Here is a 14,547-nt window from a genome sequence, read left to right as displayed (position 1 = left end):
ATCAGCTTTGCAACATTGGTCGTGCTGCCTTATGGCAGCCGTTAGTTTCGAACCAAAATTTTTGAAAAATTTCAAAAAAATCTGAATTTTTGAAGTTTAGGGTTAAAATTCATATCTTGAATTAGAAAATCTAAATTATAACTTTTAACCCTAAAATTCTATCTTGAAAAAATTCTGAATTTCAAAAATTTATAACTAAAATTCACATTCCAAGTTGAAAGATTCCAAAATTCAATATATGAATTTCAGCAACAAAATTCTTCCTTTAATTTCAATGACTTAACATGGAGTCAGCTCTGATACCACTTATTAAAATTTTATGAAACTTTAAACCTTATAAAACTAGAAACTCTAAAACTTGAAAACTTAAATTTCTTTATTGTCAAAATCCTTTATATCAAATCACCAAGAAAAATTAATAATGCGGAACATACCGTAATTCTTTGGGAATGTTTCTTTATCACTAGATCTTAATTCCGGATTTTGAATCTTGAAACTTGAACTGCAATCTTTTTCATCATTGACTTCTTTACTATTAATCTTGAATTTGATTCCTTTGATGCTTTAATTGTTGTTCTCGGTTTTGATTTTTTGATTCATAGTCTCTACTCTTGAATTCCTTCTTTTTCATCCTTGATTGTGAATATTGAATATTCTTCTTCAATATGTTTTTCTTGTATTTTTGTGTTGATGATATAATACAAGAATGAGAAGTTGTATATGAATTGGGGATTATAACCTCATATACAATTTTTCATATGTATTTCACTCATCATGAAATACAATTTTAAAGAAATATGGTTTCTATACATATAATTCGGCTCACACTTTTATTTAGATGCCTTAAGCCTGACAATTTAATCCTTTATTAGATCACTGCTTAACTTTAAGATAGTTTTATACACTTAATTACAATATTGTCAAAACTGACCCGACTCGATCGGTTCGATCGATAAAATCAGGAACTGGGCCCAAAATCGGGCCAAACATGCCTAGTTAACCGCTTATGACTAAGCCGCTTAAAAACCCACCGAACCAATAGCAGTTTTATGGTTTTCCCATTTTTTCAGTTTAAAAAATTTCAACTTCATGAATGGGCCTCATAAACTTCAATTCAAGAGGCCATAGAGAAATATTTGATGTCATGCTCCTTTTATGGATGCACCTATCTTAAACGGTTTCATAAACTTCCAATATGAAATAGTGGCATAACAAAAACGTTAAAAAATTATGGGATAATGAATCTAATTAACAAAGTATTAATATGAAAATTAAAAAAAATTATTATTTTCATAGTATTTTATTATTTTTGTATGTATTTATTGCATCCAATTCGATCTCCGTTCGACCTCCATTAAACATTTTGACCATTTACCCTTCACATTATTCAGGTCGATGATCGGGTCGATTTTCAAAAAATTGCTTAATTATATAATTAATTATATGTAGGCCAGGTGACAAATTAATAAACAGAATTTTGCAACTTGTATATAAAGGATTGCATAACATTAGGTGGGGGAAAAAAATTGGATAAAAAAATTGATTATATTTTAAACTTATAAATGTTAGAAAAAAAATTGGATAAAAAAATTGATTATATTTTAAACTTATAAATGTTCGAAAGGCACGTGGCATTATGTAATTAACATAATCATACGTACATGTATTAAGGTCATTTCCAACGTTGCCACTTGCCAATTGAGTACAATCTAGGGTTCCTAATATTCTCCGATTCAATTCCCAATTTTCTCAAAATTGAGGCCCAAGATTAAGTTCTGATCGTCTTCTCCACCTTCTTACGCCGATCAATACGTCCTCCCTTGTATGTGTTTCAAAATTTTTATTTTTAATTTCCTTTGCGTTCGAGCCATATCAACCAACAAATCTTGATTATGATATATGATACATTGCATGTTTATATGTATAGAGATGATTATTGTCAATTCAGGTTTGATTTGTTAATTTTCCTTTTGGGGATTAATTTTTTTCTTTGTTCTTTGAATTGGGGGCGTATAGTTGTAATTGAATAATTAGGGTGAAAACTATGCACATAGAGGATTTGAAGGAGGAGGAACAGGGGGAATTATCCGGTGGTGGTAAGCTGTTGTGTAAAACTGATGGGGATATGGCGGTGTCTCGGGATGCGAAGAGAGTTTTGGTTGGAGCTGGGGCGCGAGCGCTCTTTTACCCGACGTTGCTTTACAATGTTCTCAGAAATAAGATTCAGGCTGAGTTCCGGTGGTGGGATTGGATTGATGAGGTATAATTTCATGTCTGCGCAGACAGCGCAGTCATGTGCATGCATTACTTACAATCTTGTTTATTTGGAATGCGCATATGGATTTTATCGCCATCGTGTTTGTTAAATAGTGCCAGACGACTCTTTGCAAATTATCAGTACCTGCTTGAGAATGATCAGCATCGAGATGCTTGAGATCACAGTTTGCACTTTGCAGGACTGTTTTTCCCTTCCCCCTGTTTTTATTTATTTTTTATTTTTATTTTTGGTGGGGGTGGGGGTTTTACCGATAAGGTTAAATTACTGCAGAAGTACTAGGAAATGTTAATTTTGTGCCTTGTTTTCTTTTACCTTATTGGTAGTTAGTCCACAGATTTTGTTTGAATTTAGAAAGAGGTTGGATAATTCGATTCTAATGGCTGTTAATTGAAGCAAAAGGACCCTGCCCTTTTATTTGGTAATGTTCAAATTATTTTTCTTTAATATATGGATAAGAGAATGAGAAGCATTTCTTAAAGCTTGTAAGAAGTATAGTGTGTGCTAACAATGCATATAGAGTCAGTCAAGTGTTAATTGCATTTTTTGGTTGTAGATTCTTAGTTTTGGAATTAAGTTTGTTTAAAGCTTTTATTTTGATTTGCCATATTTGTTTTGGTGAATACTTATTTAATTCGTGTCTTAAGCACCAACTAATTTCATTTTCCATATTAAGTTTGTATTGTTAGGTGCTGTTCCATTCCCATCTGATGTTCATAGGCTAAAGGAGCTCGGCGTTTCTGGGGTTGTCACCTTGAATGAGTCATATGAGACTTTAGTTCCATCGTCTCTATATAAAGTGAGTTCTCCCTTGCAGTTCCACTACTTTAACTTCGTTTTATACTATGATGGGCTCCTGGAAAACTCTGGCACCATTTCCGATGGATTTAATAAATTTTTGAAACCTTTTTACTGGTCTGAAGTTTAAAAAAACTTCATGCATGGGACTTGGAAATACAACTAATTTTAAACTAATTATAGCTGAATATGGTGTGAAACTGATTAAAGTTTTTACGGAAACTTTTTAGGGAGAATTTCTGCCTGGTTATTTTCTGAAATATTGGAGTGTGCTATGTTCAATTACTGTAAGTAATAATTTTATGCCATTTGTTGTGGTTATCACTTGTGAGTTTGTTGAGGAAGTAATATATTTAATGGACTTTAACTTATGAGAGAGGTTTGATATCAACTAACGCTCCTGCATCATTTCTGCATTGACACTCGTCAGTTATTGGATTTTGTTTTATCATTTAATTTTCTCGTATAACTAAAATTAAATAATGCAACATTTTATTTATTTTTTATTTTTGTTTTTGAGTTGCATGACTGAAGTCTTGAATGGTCGACGTGTGTAATATCTAACTGCTATAAGAAGAGCTATAATGTTTGAAGTTGTTTTCTATTCTTTTCACTATAGCTATTACCTTTATAACATTGTTCATTACTTTTTTGAATTATTTTACACTTTTGGTGGTTTTGTTATTATTTTTTGCTTCCTGACAAGTTGAGTACATTTTATTAGGCTCATGGTATCCATCATTTGGTGCTTCCCACGAGAGATTACCTCTTTGCTCCATCCATAGTCAATATATGCCAAGCTGTAGATTTCATTCATGGTGAATATTCTCTTTTGGTATTAGTTTATCATATTGTGTGACTCTTGTAAATTGAACAATTTCATGCTTCATTTTTACAATCCCCAACTTCTGGTGCTTGTTCATTTTTCTCTTTAAACAGTATCGTTTCAGTATGAACCTAATTGGTATTTTGGTTAATGGAGTTAGAAAGCTATAGTACAAGTCAGTGTTCTTTCTTGAAAAAACACTTTCTTGAATATGAACGCTTTATTTGGTCTTTATCTTCATAATTTTGCGTTCAAATGATGTTCATGTACGGAAAGTAAAGAAATTCTTAAGATGGAGTTGCTTTACATTATGAATAGTTGGATGGTTCAGGGCAGATTGACAGTTTTAATGCAATCGAAGACTCATATTTTCCTATAGATGTTTATCTTTGAAGATTTTTGTAGTGCTTCTTGCCTAGTGTTTTTAAACTTGGAAAACAATGAGCAATGATTTGTCAATTTATTTCAGTTAATTTATTCTTTATGCGGTCCATCTTATGTTGCAAATGATATATATTTCTTCAATCTTATTCTTTTTTGTTTTGTGTTAAAGAGAATGCATCCCAGAGGCGAAGTACATACATCCACTGTAAGGCTGGTCGGGGACGCAGCACAACCATTGTCATCTGTTATCTAGTGAGTTGGTTAATTAATCTAGTTATAATTGATCTTTGCTGTTTCCTGTTCTCATAATATTTTTTAATGTGCAGGTGAAGTATAGGCAGATGAAGCCTGATGCGGCATATGATTATGTGAAGTCAATACGACCAAGGGTCCTCTTAGCATCTTCCCAGTGGAAGGTTGGTTTGGATTTTCTGACTTTTTATTTGCCTTGCCCCATATTTCTGCAGTTCTGTTATACTGTGTTTTTTATGCAAAACAAAAATTGAGTAGATGCTTGAATTCAGCTTCCCTGTTGGAAAATTTTGTCATTTTATTCACATATGGTTTGAATCCCAAATTTTGTGTTTGTTGGCCCGCCTTATAAAAGAATGTATAACAATTGTAGGCTGTCCAAGAATTTTACCATCTCAAGATGAATGCTAATAGCTCAAGCCAGTTGACTGGTCTATCCCTAAGTCCAAGGTTCTTGGCTAAGCGAGATCTCTTTGCATTTGACGATGGCTCTGTAGTTGTTATAACAGAGACAGATGTTGATGGATATGTTCGAGGAGACGAGCCTGGAATTGCTGGAAATGAGATATGGGCAGATGTGAGTTTGATATACCGAGTTAAAGTTGCTGGTGATGCAGCTCTGGCCAGACTCTCCGGACTCTGGTTTATTTGGAATTCTCGTCAAAAGATTTCAAGCAAGAAGCTATCTAGTGATGGTGGTTGTGCAGTTAATGGAAGCAACTGGAAAGTTTAACCGTAGATGTTTAGTATGTATGTATGTATGTTCTTCTGAGTTGTGAATATCTGGGTTCTTTATATAGAGCAAAATACTGGTCTCGAGAAATCTGTAAACGTTCCCTTCGTAAATTGAGACTCGTTTCTTTCTGAAAATACTTTTGCTTAAGAACGAACTCTGTTTCATTAAGCAACGGTTCAATTCTGTGTGCAATTTGCCATTCAGGACCATAGTTACAATTAATATTTGATGTATATTTCAAATTTTGAATTAACGAGTAAATGACCTTGCTAGCAGAAAGTGCAATAGAGACTGGGCTGAGACCAAATCCATTTCAACATAAATGGAGCGAATAAAATTTTATGGAAATATAAATTAAAATCCATTTTGTAGTTCAACAAAATCTTAATATTCCAGACATATGAATTGGCTTCATTACAAAAACACCAGTTTTCGTGCGGTAGTTTCGGTAGATCAAGGCATTTGCAATGATATCATATTTTTTTCACATTTTCTTCTTTCTTATAGTTGTTAAGGGTAAATCCAACATCGAATAACGATTAAATAAATTCACTGTATAATATAAGGACTTTACTACTTTTAACGAGGTTGATTATTTTATCATAATCGTGTTTTCTCTCTCTCTCTCTCTCTCTCTCTAAGGTGGTTGTTATGATGCCGACAAGCGAAATGATTGCATTTGTGGACGTGTTTGGTTGCGGCTGGAGATGGATTAAAATGGATGGGTGAGTGAGCTTGGTTGAGGAAGATGGAATGACACTCGTCAGTTATTGGATTTTGTTTTATCATTTAATTTTCTCGTATAACTAAAATTAAATAATGCAACATTTTATTTATTTTTTATTTTTGTTTTTGAGTTGCATGACTGAAGTCTTGAATGGTCGACGTGTGTAATATCTAACTGCTATAAGAAGAGCTATAATGTTTGAAGTTGTTTTCTATTCTTTTCACTATAGCTATTACCTTTATAACATTGTTCATTACTTTTTTGAATTATTTTACACTTTTGGTGGTTTTGTTATTATTTTTTGCTTCCTGACAAGTTGAGTACATTTTATTAGGCTCATGGTATCCATCATTTGGTGCTTCCCACGAGAGATTACCTCTTTGCTCCATCCATAGTCAATATATGCCAAGCTGTAGATTTCATTCATGGTGAATATTCTCTTTTGGTATTAGTTTATCATATTGTGTGACTCTTGTAAATTGAACAATTTCATGCTTCATTTTTACAATCCCCAACTTCTGGTGCTTGTTCATTTTTCTCTTTAAACAGTATCGTTTCAGTATGAACCTAATTGGTATTTTGGTTAATGGAGTTAGAAAGCTATAGTACAAGTCAGTGTTCTTTCTTGAAAAAACACTTTCTTGAATATGAACGCTTTATTTGGTCTTTATCTTCATAATTTTGCGTTCAAATGATGTTCATGTACGGAAAGTAAAGAAATTCTTAAGATGGAGTTGCTTTACATTATGAATAGTTGGATGGTTCAGGGCAGATTGACAGTTTTAATGCAATCGAAGACTCATATTTTCCTATAGATGTTTATCTTTGAAGATTTTTGTAGTGCTTCTTGCCTAGTGTTTTTAAACTTGGAAAACAATGAGCAATGATTTGTCAATTTATTTCAGTTAATTTATTCTTTATGCGGTCCATCTTATGTTGCAAATGATATATATTTCTTCAATCTTATTCTTTTTTGTTTTGTGTTAAAGAGAATGCATCCCAGAGGCGAAGTACATACATCCACTGTAAGGCTGGTCGGGGACGCAGCACAACCATTGTCATCTGTTATCTAGTGAGTTGGTTAATTAATCTAGTTATAATTGATCTTTGCTGTTTCCTGTTCTCATAATATTTTTTAATGTGCAGGTGAAGTATAGGCAGATGAAGCCTGATGCGGCATATGATTATGTGAAGTCAATACGACCAAGGGTCCTCTTAGCATCTTCCCAGTGGAAGGTTGGTTTGGATTTTCTGACTTTTTATTTGCCTTGCCCCATATTTCTGCAGTTCTGTTATACTGTGTTTTTTATGCAAAACAAAAATTGAGTAGATGCTTGAATTCAGCTTCCCTGTTGGAAAATTTTGTCATTTTATTCACATATGGTTTGAATCCCAAATTTTGTGTTTGTTGGCCCGCCTTATAAAAGAATGTATAACAATTGTAGGCTGTCCAAGAATTTTACCATCTCAAGATGAATGCTAATAGCTCAAGCCAGTTGACTGGTCTATCCCTAAGTCCAAGGTTCTTGGCTAAGCGAGATCTCTTTGCATTTGACGATGGCTCTGTAGTTGTTATAACAGAGACAGATGTTGATGGATATGTTCGAGGAGACGAGCCTGGAATTGCTGGAAATGAGATATGGGCAGATGTGAGTTTGATATACCGAGTTAAAGTTGCTGGTGATGCAGCTCTGGCCAGACTCTCCGGACTCTGGTTTATTTGGAATTCTCGTCAAAAGATTTCAAGCAAGAAGCTATCTAGTGATGGTGGTTGTGCAGTTAATGGAAGCAACTGGAAAGTTTAACCGTAGATGTTTAGTATGTATGTATGTATGTTCTTCTGAGTTGTGAATATCTGGGTTCTTTATATAGAGCAAAATACTGGTCTCGAGAAATCTGTAAACGTTCCCTTCGTAAATTGAGACTCGTTTCTTTCTGAAAATACTTTTGCTTAAGAACGAACTCTGTTTCATTAAGCAACGGTTCAATTCTGTGTGCAATTTGCCATTCAGGACCATAGTTACAATTAATATTTGATGTATATTTCAAATTTTGAATTAACGAGTAAATGACCTTGCTAGCAGAAAGTGCAATAGAGACTGGGCTGAGACCAAATCCATTTCAACATAAATGGAGCGAATAAAATTTTATGGAAATATAAATTAAAATCCATTTTGTAGTTCAACAAAATCTTAATATTCCAGACATATGAATTGGCTTCATTACAAAAACACCAGTTTTCGTGCGGTAGTTTCGGTAGATCAAGGCATTTGCAATGATATCATATTTTTTTCACATTTTCTTCTTTCTTATAGTTGTTAAGGGTAAATCCAACATCGAATAACGATTAAATAAATTCACTGTATAATATAAGGACTTTACTACTTTTAACGAGGTTGATTATTTTATCATAATCGTGTTTTCTCTCTCTCTCTCTCTCTCTCTCTAAGGTGGTTGTTATGATGCCGACAAGCGAAATGATTGCATTTGTGGACGTGTTTGGTTGCGGCTGGAGATGGATTAAAATGGATGGGTGAGTGAGCTTGGTTGAGGAAGATGGAACGTTTATACTTCTAAATTATTTTTTATATATTAATATATATTTAATTATGTAATGTGTTATTTATTTGTACTTTTAAAGAGTTATGGGAATTTATTTGCATTTTTTTCTTATATTTTGTTGTTTTACTGCTTCATGTTATATTTATTTATTTAAAGAAAAAGGGCAAATTTGTCATTTGAACCCGAGTTTTGCTGTGTAATGCAAGGTCGAAGATGTATTTTGCTAACAAAATATTAGGATAAATTTGTCATTTTTCGCAAAGATCATTTTCCAAGAAAGAAAATAATTGAATTAAAAAAGAAAGGCTTTAAAATAACATAAAATGGGCTAGAATAGACAATTACTAGTTCTCTATATACGTAAAAGAATTAAGCTAAATGTACATCCTTGCCTATGTGAAGGAAATCTGCACAGTGATGTGATGGATGGATTGAAAATCAAGAGTGTAGATCTTGCCATGTGAAAGAGTGCAAAGGAAGGTGTATAAGAGAGTGTATATGTAGCAAGATTGTACATAGAAACCAAAATCTTTAATATTGGTAAACGAGGACTCGCTCGTGTGGACTATGCCTTCACACGTGGGTCAGGTTTCTTTCGTGTCTTTCTCGTGCATGTTAGACGATACATTTTGACATAGTTAGAACACAAATTGTAGTTATTGTGGTATTGTACAGTAAAGTACACAAAATTTTCATTTTTTTTCTTCTATCAAATACTAAGAACACATGATTACTCGACAAATTTTATTAAATGCGGACTTCCTTAATCTTCTGTAGTCACACACAGTCGTGCGTTCCCTTCTTATCCTGATGTAATAGTGGATTCAGGGCTACATATTCTTCCTGTACTTTGCCAACCTTGATTTCACCTAACTTCTCTTCTTTCATCAAATCAAATGCTTTGCAGAGAGCCATCTTTGCATAGAACAGTGCCACACCCAAGAAAATGAATGCAAGAAGGCCTAACACTGCACAAAGTACAACCACAGATAAACATTGGAAACATATTCGGGAATTAATAGTCTGAAACTCAAAATTGGTCTCTATGATCTAATCTAACAAACTTGGTTACTTTGACACTTGGAGGATTCTAAGAAGAGGGCTTACCATTATAATTTGCTCCGAAGTCGAAAAATTCTTTGTTATGCAATGTTTCAGATTGGCTTCTAATTCCAGCATCATCACAATCACCAGTCAAGTTCCATGTTAATGAGAGTCCAAAGCTATTATCAGACAAATATGGACTATATGAAAATGGGATTGCAATAGTTTTCATAGAATCACACGAAATCGGAGGGGCAAACGATGATTCTACGACGTAAACATGATGGTTCGATCCACTGAGACATGGAACTTGCAGAAAAGAATTCGAAAGCTGGGACGAGCAATTGATGTATTTGTACTCTTTTGGAACATAGTAGTAACTGAATGGAGTACAAGAAAGATTCAGATTCAAGAAAACTTCAGGAACACAATTTTTGGGATCAATAAGGTCAAGTTTTCTGGCAGCCCAATTGGTGGACTTGACAATTAGATCACCATAAGTTGGAAAATGAATAAATGTTTTGTTTTGTTTGAAAAATAGCTCAAAACCAGGACGAACACAGTGATGTGGCTGCTCGTCCTGGATACGGGATTGGTATCGAAATCCAGGAAAATCTTGGATACTAATGATAGACGATGGGTTATTAGGTTGGTGAGCTTTCGTAACTAGAAAAACATAGGAGAAAATTGTGAAGAAGATGAAGAAATCCATGAAATTATGAAGAAAACAATGTTACAATATAAGGATACTAATGTTTGAAGTGGTCCAACAATTTGATGTCTAAAATAGAATGACAAAGGGGGAATTGTAAACAGCCTGGCGTGTTTGACCAGCAAGGTACTAGGCCTGCCTAATATTCTCCTAAAAGTTAATTATGAGTAAATAATTGCGCATTCTATAAAAAATATAAATCGATATATTTAATTATAAATGAAAAATCAGATATCTAGTTAAATTGGGAACAAAATAAATCAGCTGTGCAAGTTGGGTTTTTTTTTTTTTTTTTTTTTTTTTTTTAAATAAATTGAAAAACGATTCAATCTTGACATATATCATATTGTATTTGTATAAACTTTCAAGTAGGGGTTTCTTTCAAGTTGCAATGACTTCCAAGTCAATGCATTTGTCAAACTTTAAAGAAGTTATTTCTTCCAATTTGAGTTTGATTACATCATATGAAAAGACTTTGGGGCATTTCTCTTCTCTCTCTCACATCCATCCCGACACACGTTTTGGTATTTTATGATAGTAGGCACTTTTGGTACTAATTAAATTCGATTTTAACATAAGTTAAAGTCAAATAATTAATATTAATCATATCTTTCATGAATTTCACAATTATTCAATCACACATTCCAAAAACTTCTATCACAATCTATTAAAAAAATTAATTTTAATCCCCACTAAAAACTTCTGTCATATTATTGCTACGTAAATTTATGTAACACAAATTGTGCTAAATAACATTACTTTTTTTATTAGCCAGTCATAACATTTACGGCTTGTTTGGATAAGTTTAAAAGTTACTCAAGTTTACTTTTTAAATAATTTATATAAGTAAGTTACTTCTTTTCAATTTTAACCAATGACGAATAATATTTAGTGATTTATACTAAAACTTGATTCTTGGGGCTGGATATGGTGGCAGCGGCGATAGTGGTTGGTTTGATACTCTTCGAAATGGTGATTTGTCATTTTTTTTTTTGGGTTCCCTAATTGTGGGATCCCATTAATTTGAAGCTTCTCGATGCTGGAAACGAATTAGCCCATTATAGTTTAGCCAGTTCGGGTCATGTAATTTGAGCTCGGCCTGCTGCAGAGCAGCACCTGATCCAATTTTACTCTTACTAGATTCAGCCCAACTTGTCCCTATTGCCTGGTGCTGTGAATGTAGTACTTCATTTAAATGCTGGTGAAGGGACATTTCTAAAAAAATTATTTTGATAAGTTACCTTAGTTGTACTGTTCGGCTAAATGTGTTTTCTAGTTTTTTATTTTGAAAAACAGTTTTTCAAAATAACAAACCAAATATCTTTTTAACAATCTTAAAACAGATGCTCAAAACAGAAAAATGATTTCAAAACTGAAAACTAAAATACAAACAAAATGAGTTGTTAATTTTTGTATTTGCTTCATAACATGATTCAAAATGATAAGATTATAACAACTCTTTGATATTTTCTAGGTTCTGAACTTAAAATATGTTTAGTTCACGAAATTGTAAATGATTATTGATTTTACCAAAAGTTTGTACCTAAAGGAGATGAGGTCAAGATGTTGATCGTGCTGAGATTTGGACTTCAAGCTGATCACGAATAGCTCCAAAGTACCCAATGCAAAGACTAAGGTATAACCTCACAGTCTCTTCGATGCTCAAGTCAGCAAATGTAGAGAGACAAAATATATCGAAAAGTTTTTAAGCAGACGTAAATCAATAATAATGCTGTGTGGATTATGAGGTCAAGGTCTCGTGTTTATAGTATATTAGAAGTAGATATATAGCGTACTTAGGATGCTTAGGGGCTATAGGTTGGCTCAAGTATCACGAGGCCGTATCCTTGTGGGATTGCAAGGTCAAGTAAACATTCTAATAGGAGAAGTTTAGTCTTCTTTGGATAATGATAAGACTAGGTAGAAGTATATTAAGAGTGGGTGATCACTAATACCTGATTACACCTCAACTGTTTAGGTGGTCGGTACAATGCGCGTGGAGGTTGGGAATAGACCATAGTGAGGAGAACAAGAGTGAATTATCTAAATGATCATTGAACTTTACAAAAAATCTTCACGGGGTTATTGAATTTTAAAAATCACCCAATTCATCACTGAATTTTGCAAAAGATTTTCACAGGATTACTAAACTTTAAAAATCACTCAATTCATCACTAAACTTTGTAAAATATTTCCACGGGGTAACTGAACTTTTAGTAACCCCTGAGAAACATTTTACAAACTATTTAGTGATGAATTAAGTGATTTTTAAGGTTTAGTGACGAGAATATCAAAATTCTCTCAAATATATACAAAATTAGTTATTTGTATTTGGTATGAGATACTTGAGGATGATAATATTAATATTTTAACAACTTGTTAACATATTACTAAACATGTTTTTTTGATGTGATCACCAGTTCAACAAACTATATATATCATCCAATAACTTGCTTTGACAAAATCATATACATTCATCAGTAGATTAATTTTCAAATATAAAAAATTTGACTGATTAATGATTGGACAAGTTGTATTAATATTGACTAGCCAAAGAGGTAACCAACATTATGAACTTTTATTTCTATTTACCTATGGCGAAAAATATACACATTGATGTACAAATAATGGGGTCATGTAACGTAATTTTTCGTGTATCTTAACACACCATAAGAAAGTAATTTTTCGACTTACCTTTAAATTTAACATCACACATTGATTAAAATATATATATATTGTTTTTGGTCATGCATTCAAGTGGTGCAATTTTCGTTAATAACGAAAGGAAAATAAGAACTTTATGCATAAGAACACCTAGTATGGTCCTTCCGACGATCAACATTGTCCATTTTTTTAGCATGCATGGCTTGACGAGAACATCATAAAGTTTGGCATAACCAATTATACCATACTGGTCGTCGAACTTGATAACTTTTTACATTTTCTTATTACGTTATTTAAAAAAATAAAAAATGACAATATTATTTTACTAGTACACATTATCACTTTTTATTTTAAGAGAGGTTCATACAATCAACTATATACGAGCTTAGACTAAGGTAGGTTAGCCAATGGTGCAACCTGTCCCAAGAGGTGTCGTGTTTAGACTAGATCTAAATCTGAACATCTCGATTTGTTTTACGATTGCAGCTATGGGGATTTACATGAAAATAGAAGAAATTAACGATTGTCAAAGTCAAAAATAGGATGAGAAGCAACAATAAAATCAATTTAAAGTAAACATGAAACCTCAACTGCCTGACAACACGACAAAGTCAGCAAACCAAACTGGAGAGTGCGTACGAGGACTGGGAGAAGAGTGTAGAATTCAAGAAATTATCAAACTGATCAAATAAAGAAAGTGTTTTTTTAATTAAAGAGCAAAGAATACTATTATGAGTTTGACCAATAAAGTTGACTTCAACCTATTATCACATGGGATTGAAACAGTTATTTCAATCATTTAGCCCTCTTTGACTATTAATTGGGAAAAATAAAGTTTTGAATAATATTTTTTAGAAGAATGTATGATTTAAAAGTATGAAATTTTTTTTTGAATTTACATGAATACTATTTTATTGTGTGAATGAGTGGTTGAAAATGAATATATAAAAAGAATTATTCTGCAGGTACAGATTTTTTTACTGATTCTCCTTGTAATTTGCTGTTGTTAAAAATTATTTTTGGCAGCAGCCAATCCCTCTGAGCCAACTGTGTTTTCTGTATAAAATCTGTTAAAAAATATGTACTTGTAACATTTTTCATAGAAAAAATAGTTTAAAAATAATGATTGTCAAATAGGGACTTAATGCATTCAACAATTTTTTTAAACATAATAACCAAAAATAGAAAAGGATAAGAAAAAGTTAAATTCGAATTGTTGCACTACTATGGAGCTTTAACACATGTTTGGATGTGATTATAAGTATCGAGATCTTTATTTTTATGGTTCAAAATATGGGTCATATAAATTTAAATGGTACATTATTATTTATCGTCCAACTAAATAAAAATGCTTAATGTTGGAAATTGTTTATCTTCTTTTTTTCTTTTTAGAAGTAAATTATGAATTTACAACGTGTCCAACAATAGGTTATTTTGTCTAGTTGGATGACTAGAATAATACGGTAAATAATTTTTCATGTAGTGTCATGAGCAAAAAAAGAGAGAAACATCCAAAAAAAAAAAAAAAAAAGAGGAAAAAAGATTTAATTTGCAAAATATGTTCAAA

The 14,547-nt window shown here is 32.5% G+C and overlaps 3 protein-coding genes across 3 annotated transcripts; 2 read left to right on the top strand and 1 right to left on the bottom strand.

The window, feature by feature from the left end:
• The first annotated feature begins 1,667 nt into the window (after positions 1-1,667).
• LOC111386759 (putative dual specificity protein phosphatase DSP8) lies at positions 1,668-5,493 on the top strand. The gene is made up of 7 exons (XM_023011224.1): positions 1,668-1,822; positions 2,017-2,260; positions 2,952-3,074; positions 3,798-3,891; positions 4,453-4,535; positions 4,610-4,699; positions 4,909-5,493. Exons 2-7 carry the CDS (start codon positions 2,045-2,047, stop codon positions 5,266-5,268), a joined length of 966 nt encoding a protein of 321 aa, XP_022866992.1. The 5' UTR covers positions 1,668-1,822; positions 2,017-2,044; the 3' UTR covers positions 5,269-5,493.
• A 585-nt stretch (positions 5,494-6,078) lies between these two features.
• LOC111386775 (putative dual specificity protein phosphatase DSP8) lies at positions 6,079-8,028 on the top strand. The gene is made up of 4 exons (XM_023011250.1): positions 6,079-6,426; positions 6,988-7,070; positions 7,145-7,234; positions 7,444-8,028. Exons 3-4 carry the CDS (start codon positions 7,160-7,162, stop codon positions 7,801-7,803), a joined length of 435 nt encoding a protein of 144 aa, XP_022867018.1. The 5' UTR covers positions 6,079-6,426; positions 6,988-7,070; positions 7,145-7,159; the 3' UTR covers positions 7,804-8,028.
• Positions 8,029-9,079: 1,051 nt separating this feature from the next.
• Positions 9,080-10,378, bottom strand: LOC111386771 (RING-H2 finger protein ATL22-like). The gene is made up of 2 exons (XM_023011243.1): positions 9,668-10,378; positions 9,080-9,528 (listed from the first exon to the last, which is right to left on the bottom strand). Exons 1-2 carry the CDS (start codon positions 10,314-10,316, stop codon positions 9,338-9,340), a joined length of 840 nt encoding a protein of 279 aa, XP_022867011.1. The 5' UTR covers positions 10,317-10,378; the 3' UTR covers positions 9,080-9,337.
• Between the last annotated feature and the right edge of the window lie 4,169 nt (positions 10,379-14,547).

The sequence above is a fragment of the Olea europaea genome, unplaced genomic scaffold, assembly GCF_002742605.1.
Source record: "Olea europaea var. sylvestris unplaced genomic scaffold, O_europaea_v1 scaffold372, whole genome shotgun sequence".
Taxonomy (NCBI): Eukaryota; Viridiplantae; Streptophyta; class Magnoliopsida; order Lamiales; family Oleaceae; genus Olea; species Olea europaea.
Note: the sequence above shows the minus strand (reverse complement) of the source record. Positions and strands in the feature narration are given on the sequence as shown.

Excerpts from the sequence above, each read along its gene's own strand:
- LOC111386759 (XM_023011224.1), top strand. The coding sequence starts at position 2,045 with ATGCACATAGAGGATTTGAAGGAGGAGGAACAGGGGGAATTATCCGGT. Across the intron at positions 2,261-2,951 it reads GGTGGGATTGGATTGATGAG|TTTGTATTGTTAGGTGCTGT; the intron begins GTATAATTTCAT and ends TTCCATATTAAG. Across the intron at positions 4,536-4,609 it reads CCATTGTCATCTGTTATCTA|GTGAAGTATAGGCAGATGAA; the intron begins GTGAGTTGGTTA and ends TTTAATGTGCAG.
- LOC111386775 (XM_023011250.1), top strand. The coding sequence starts at position 7,160 with ATGAAGCCTGATGCGGCATATGATTATGTGAAGTCAATACGACCAAGG. Across the intron at positions 7,235-7,443 it reads TAGCATCTTCCCAGTGGAAG|GCTGTCCAAGAATTTTACCA; the intron begins GTTGGTTTGGAT and ends TAACAATTGTAG.
- LOC111386771 (XM_023011243.1), bottom strand. The coding sequence starts at position 10,316 with ATGGATTTCTTCATCTTCTTCACAATTTTCTCCTATGTTTTTCTAGTT. Across the intron at positions 9,529-9,667 it reads CTTCGGAGCAAATTATAATG|TGTTAGGCCTTCTTGCATTC; the intron begins GTAAGCCCTCTT and ends TACTTTGTGCAG.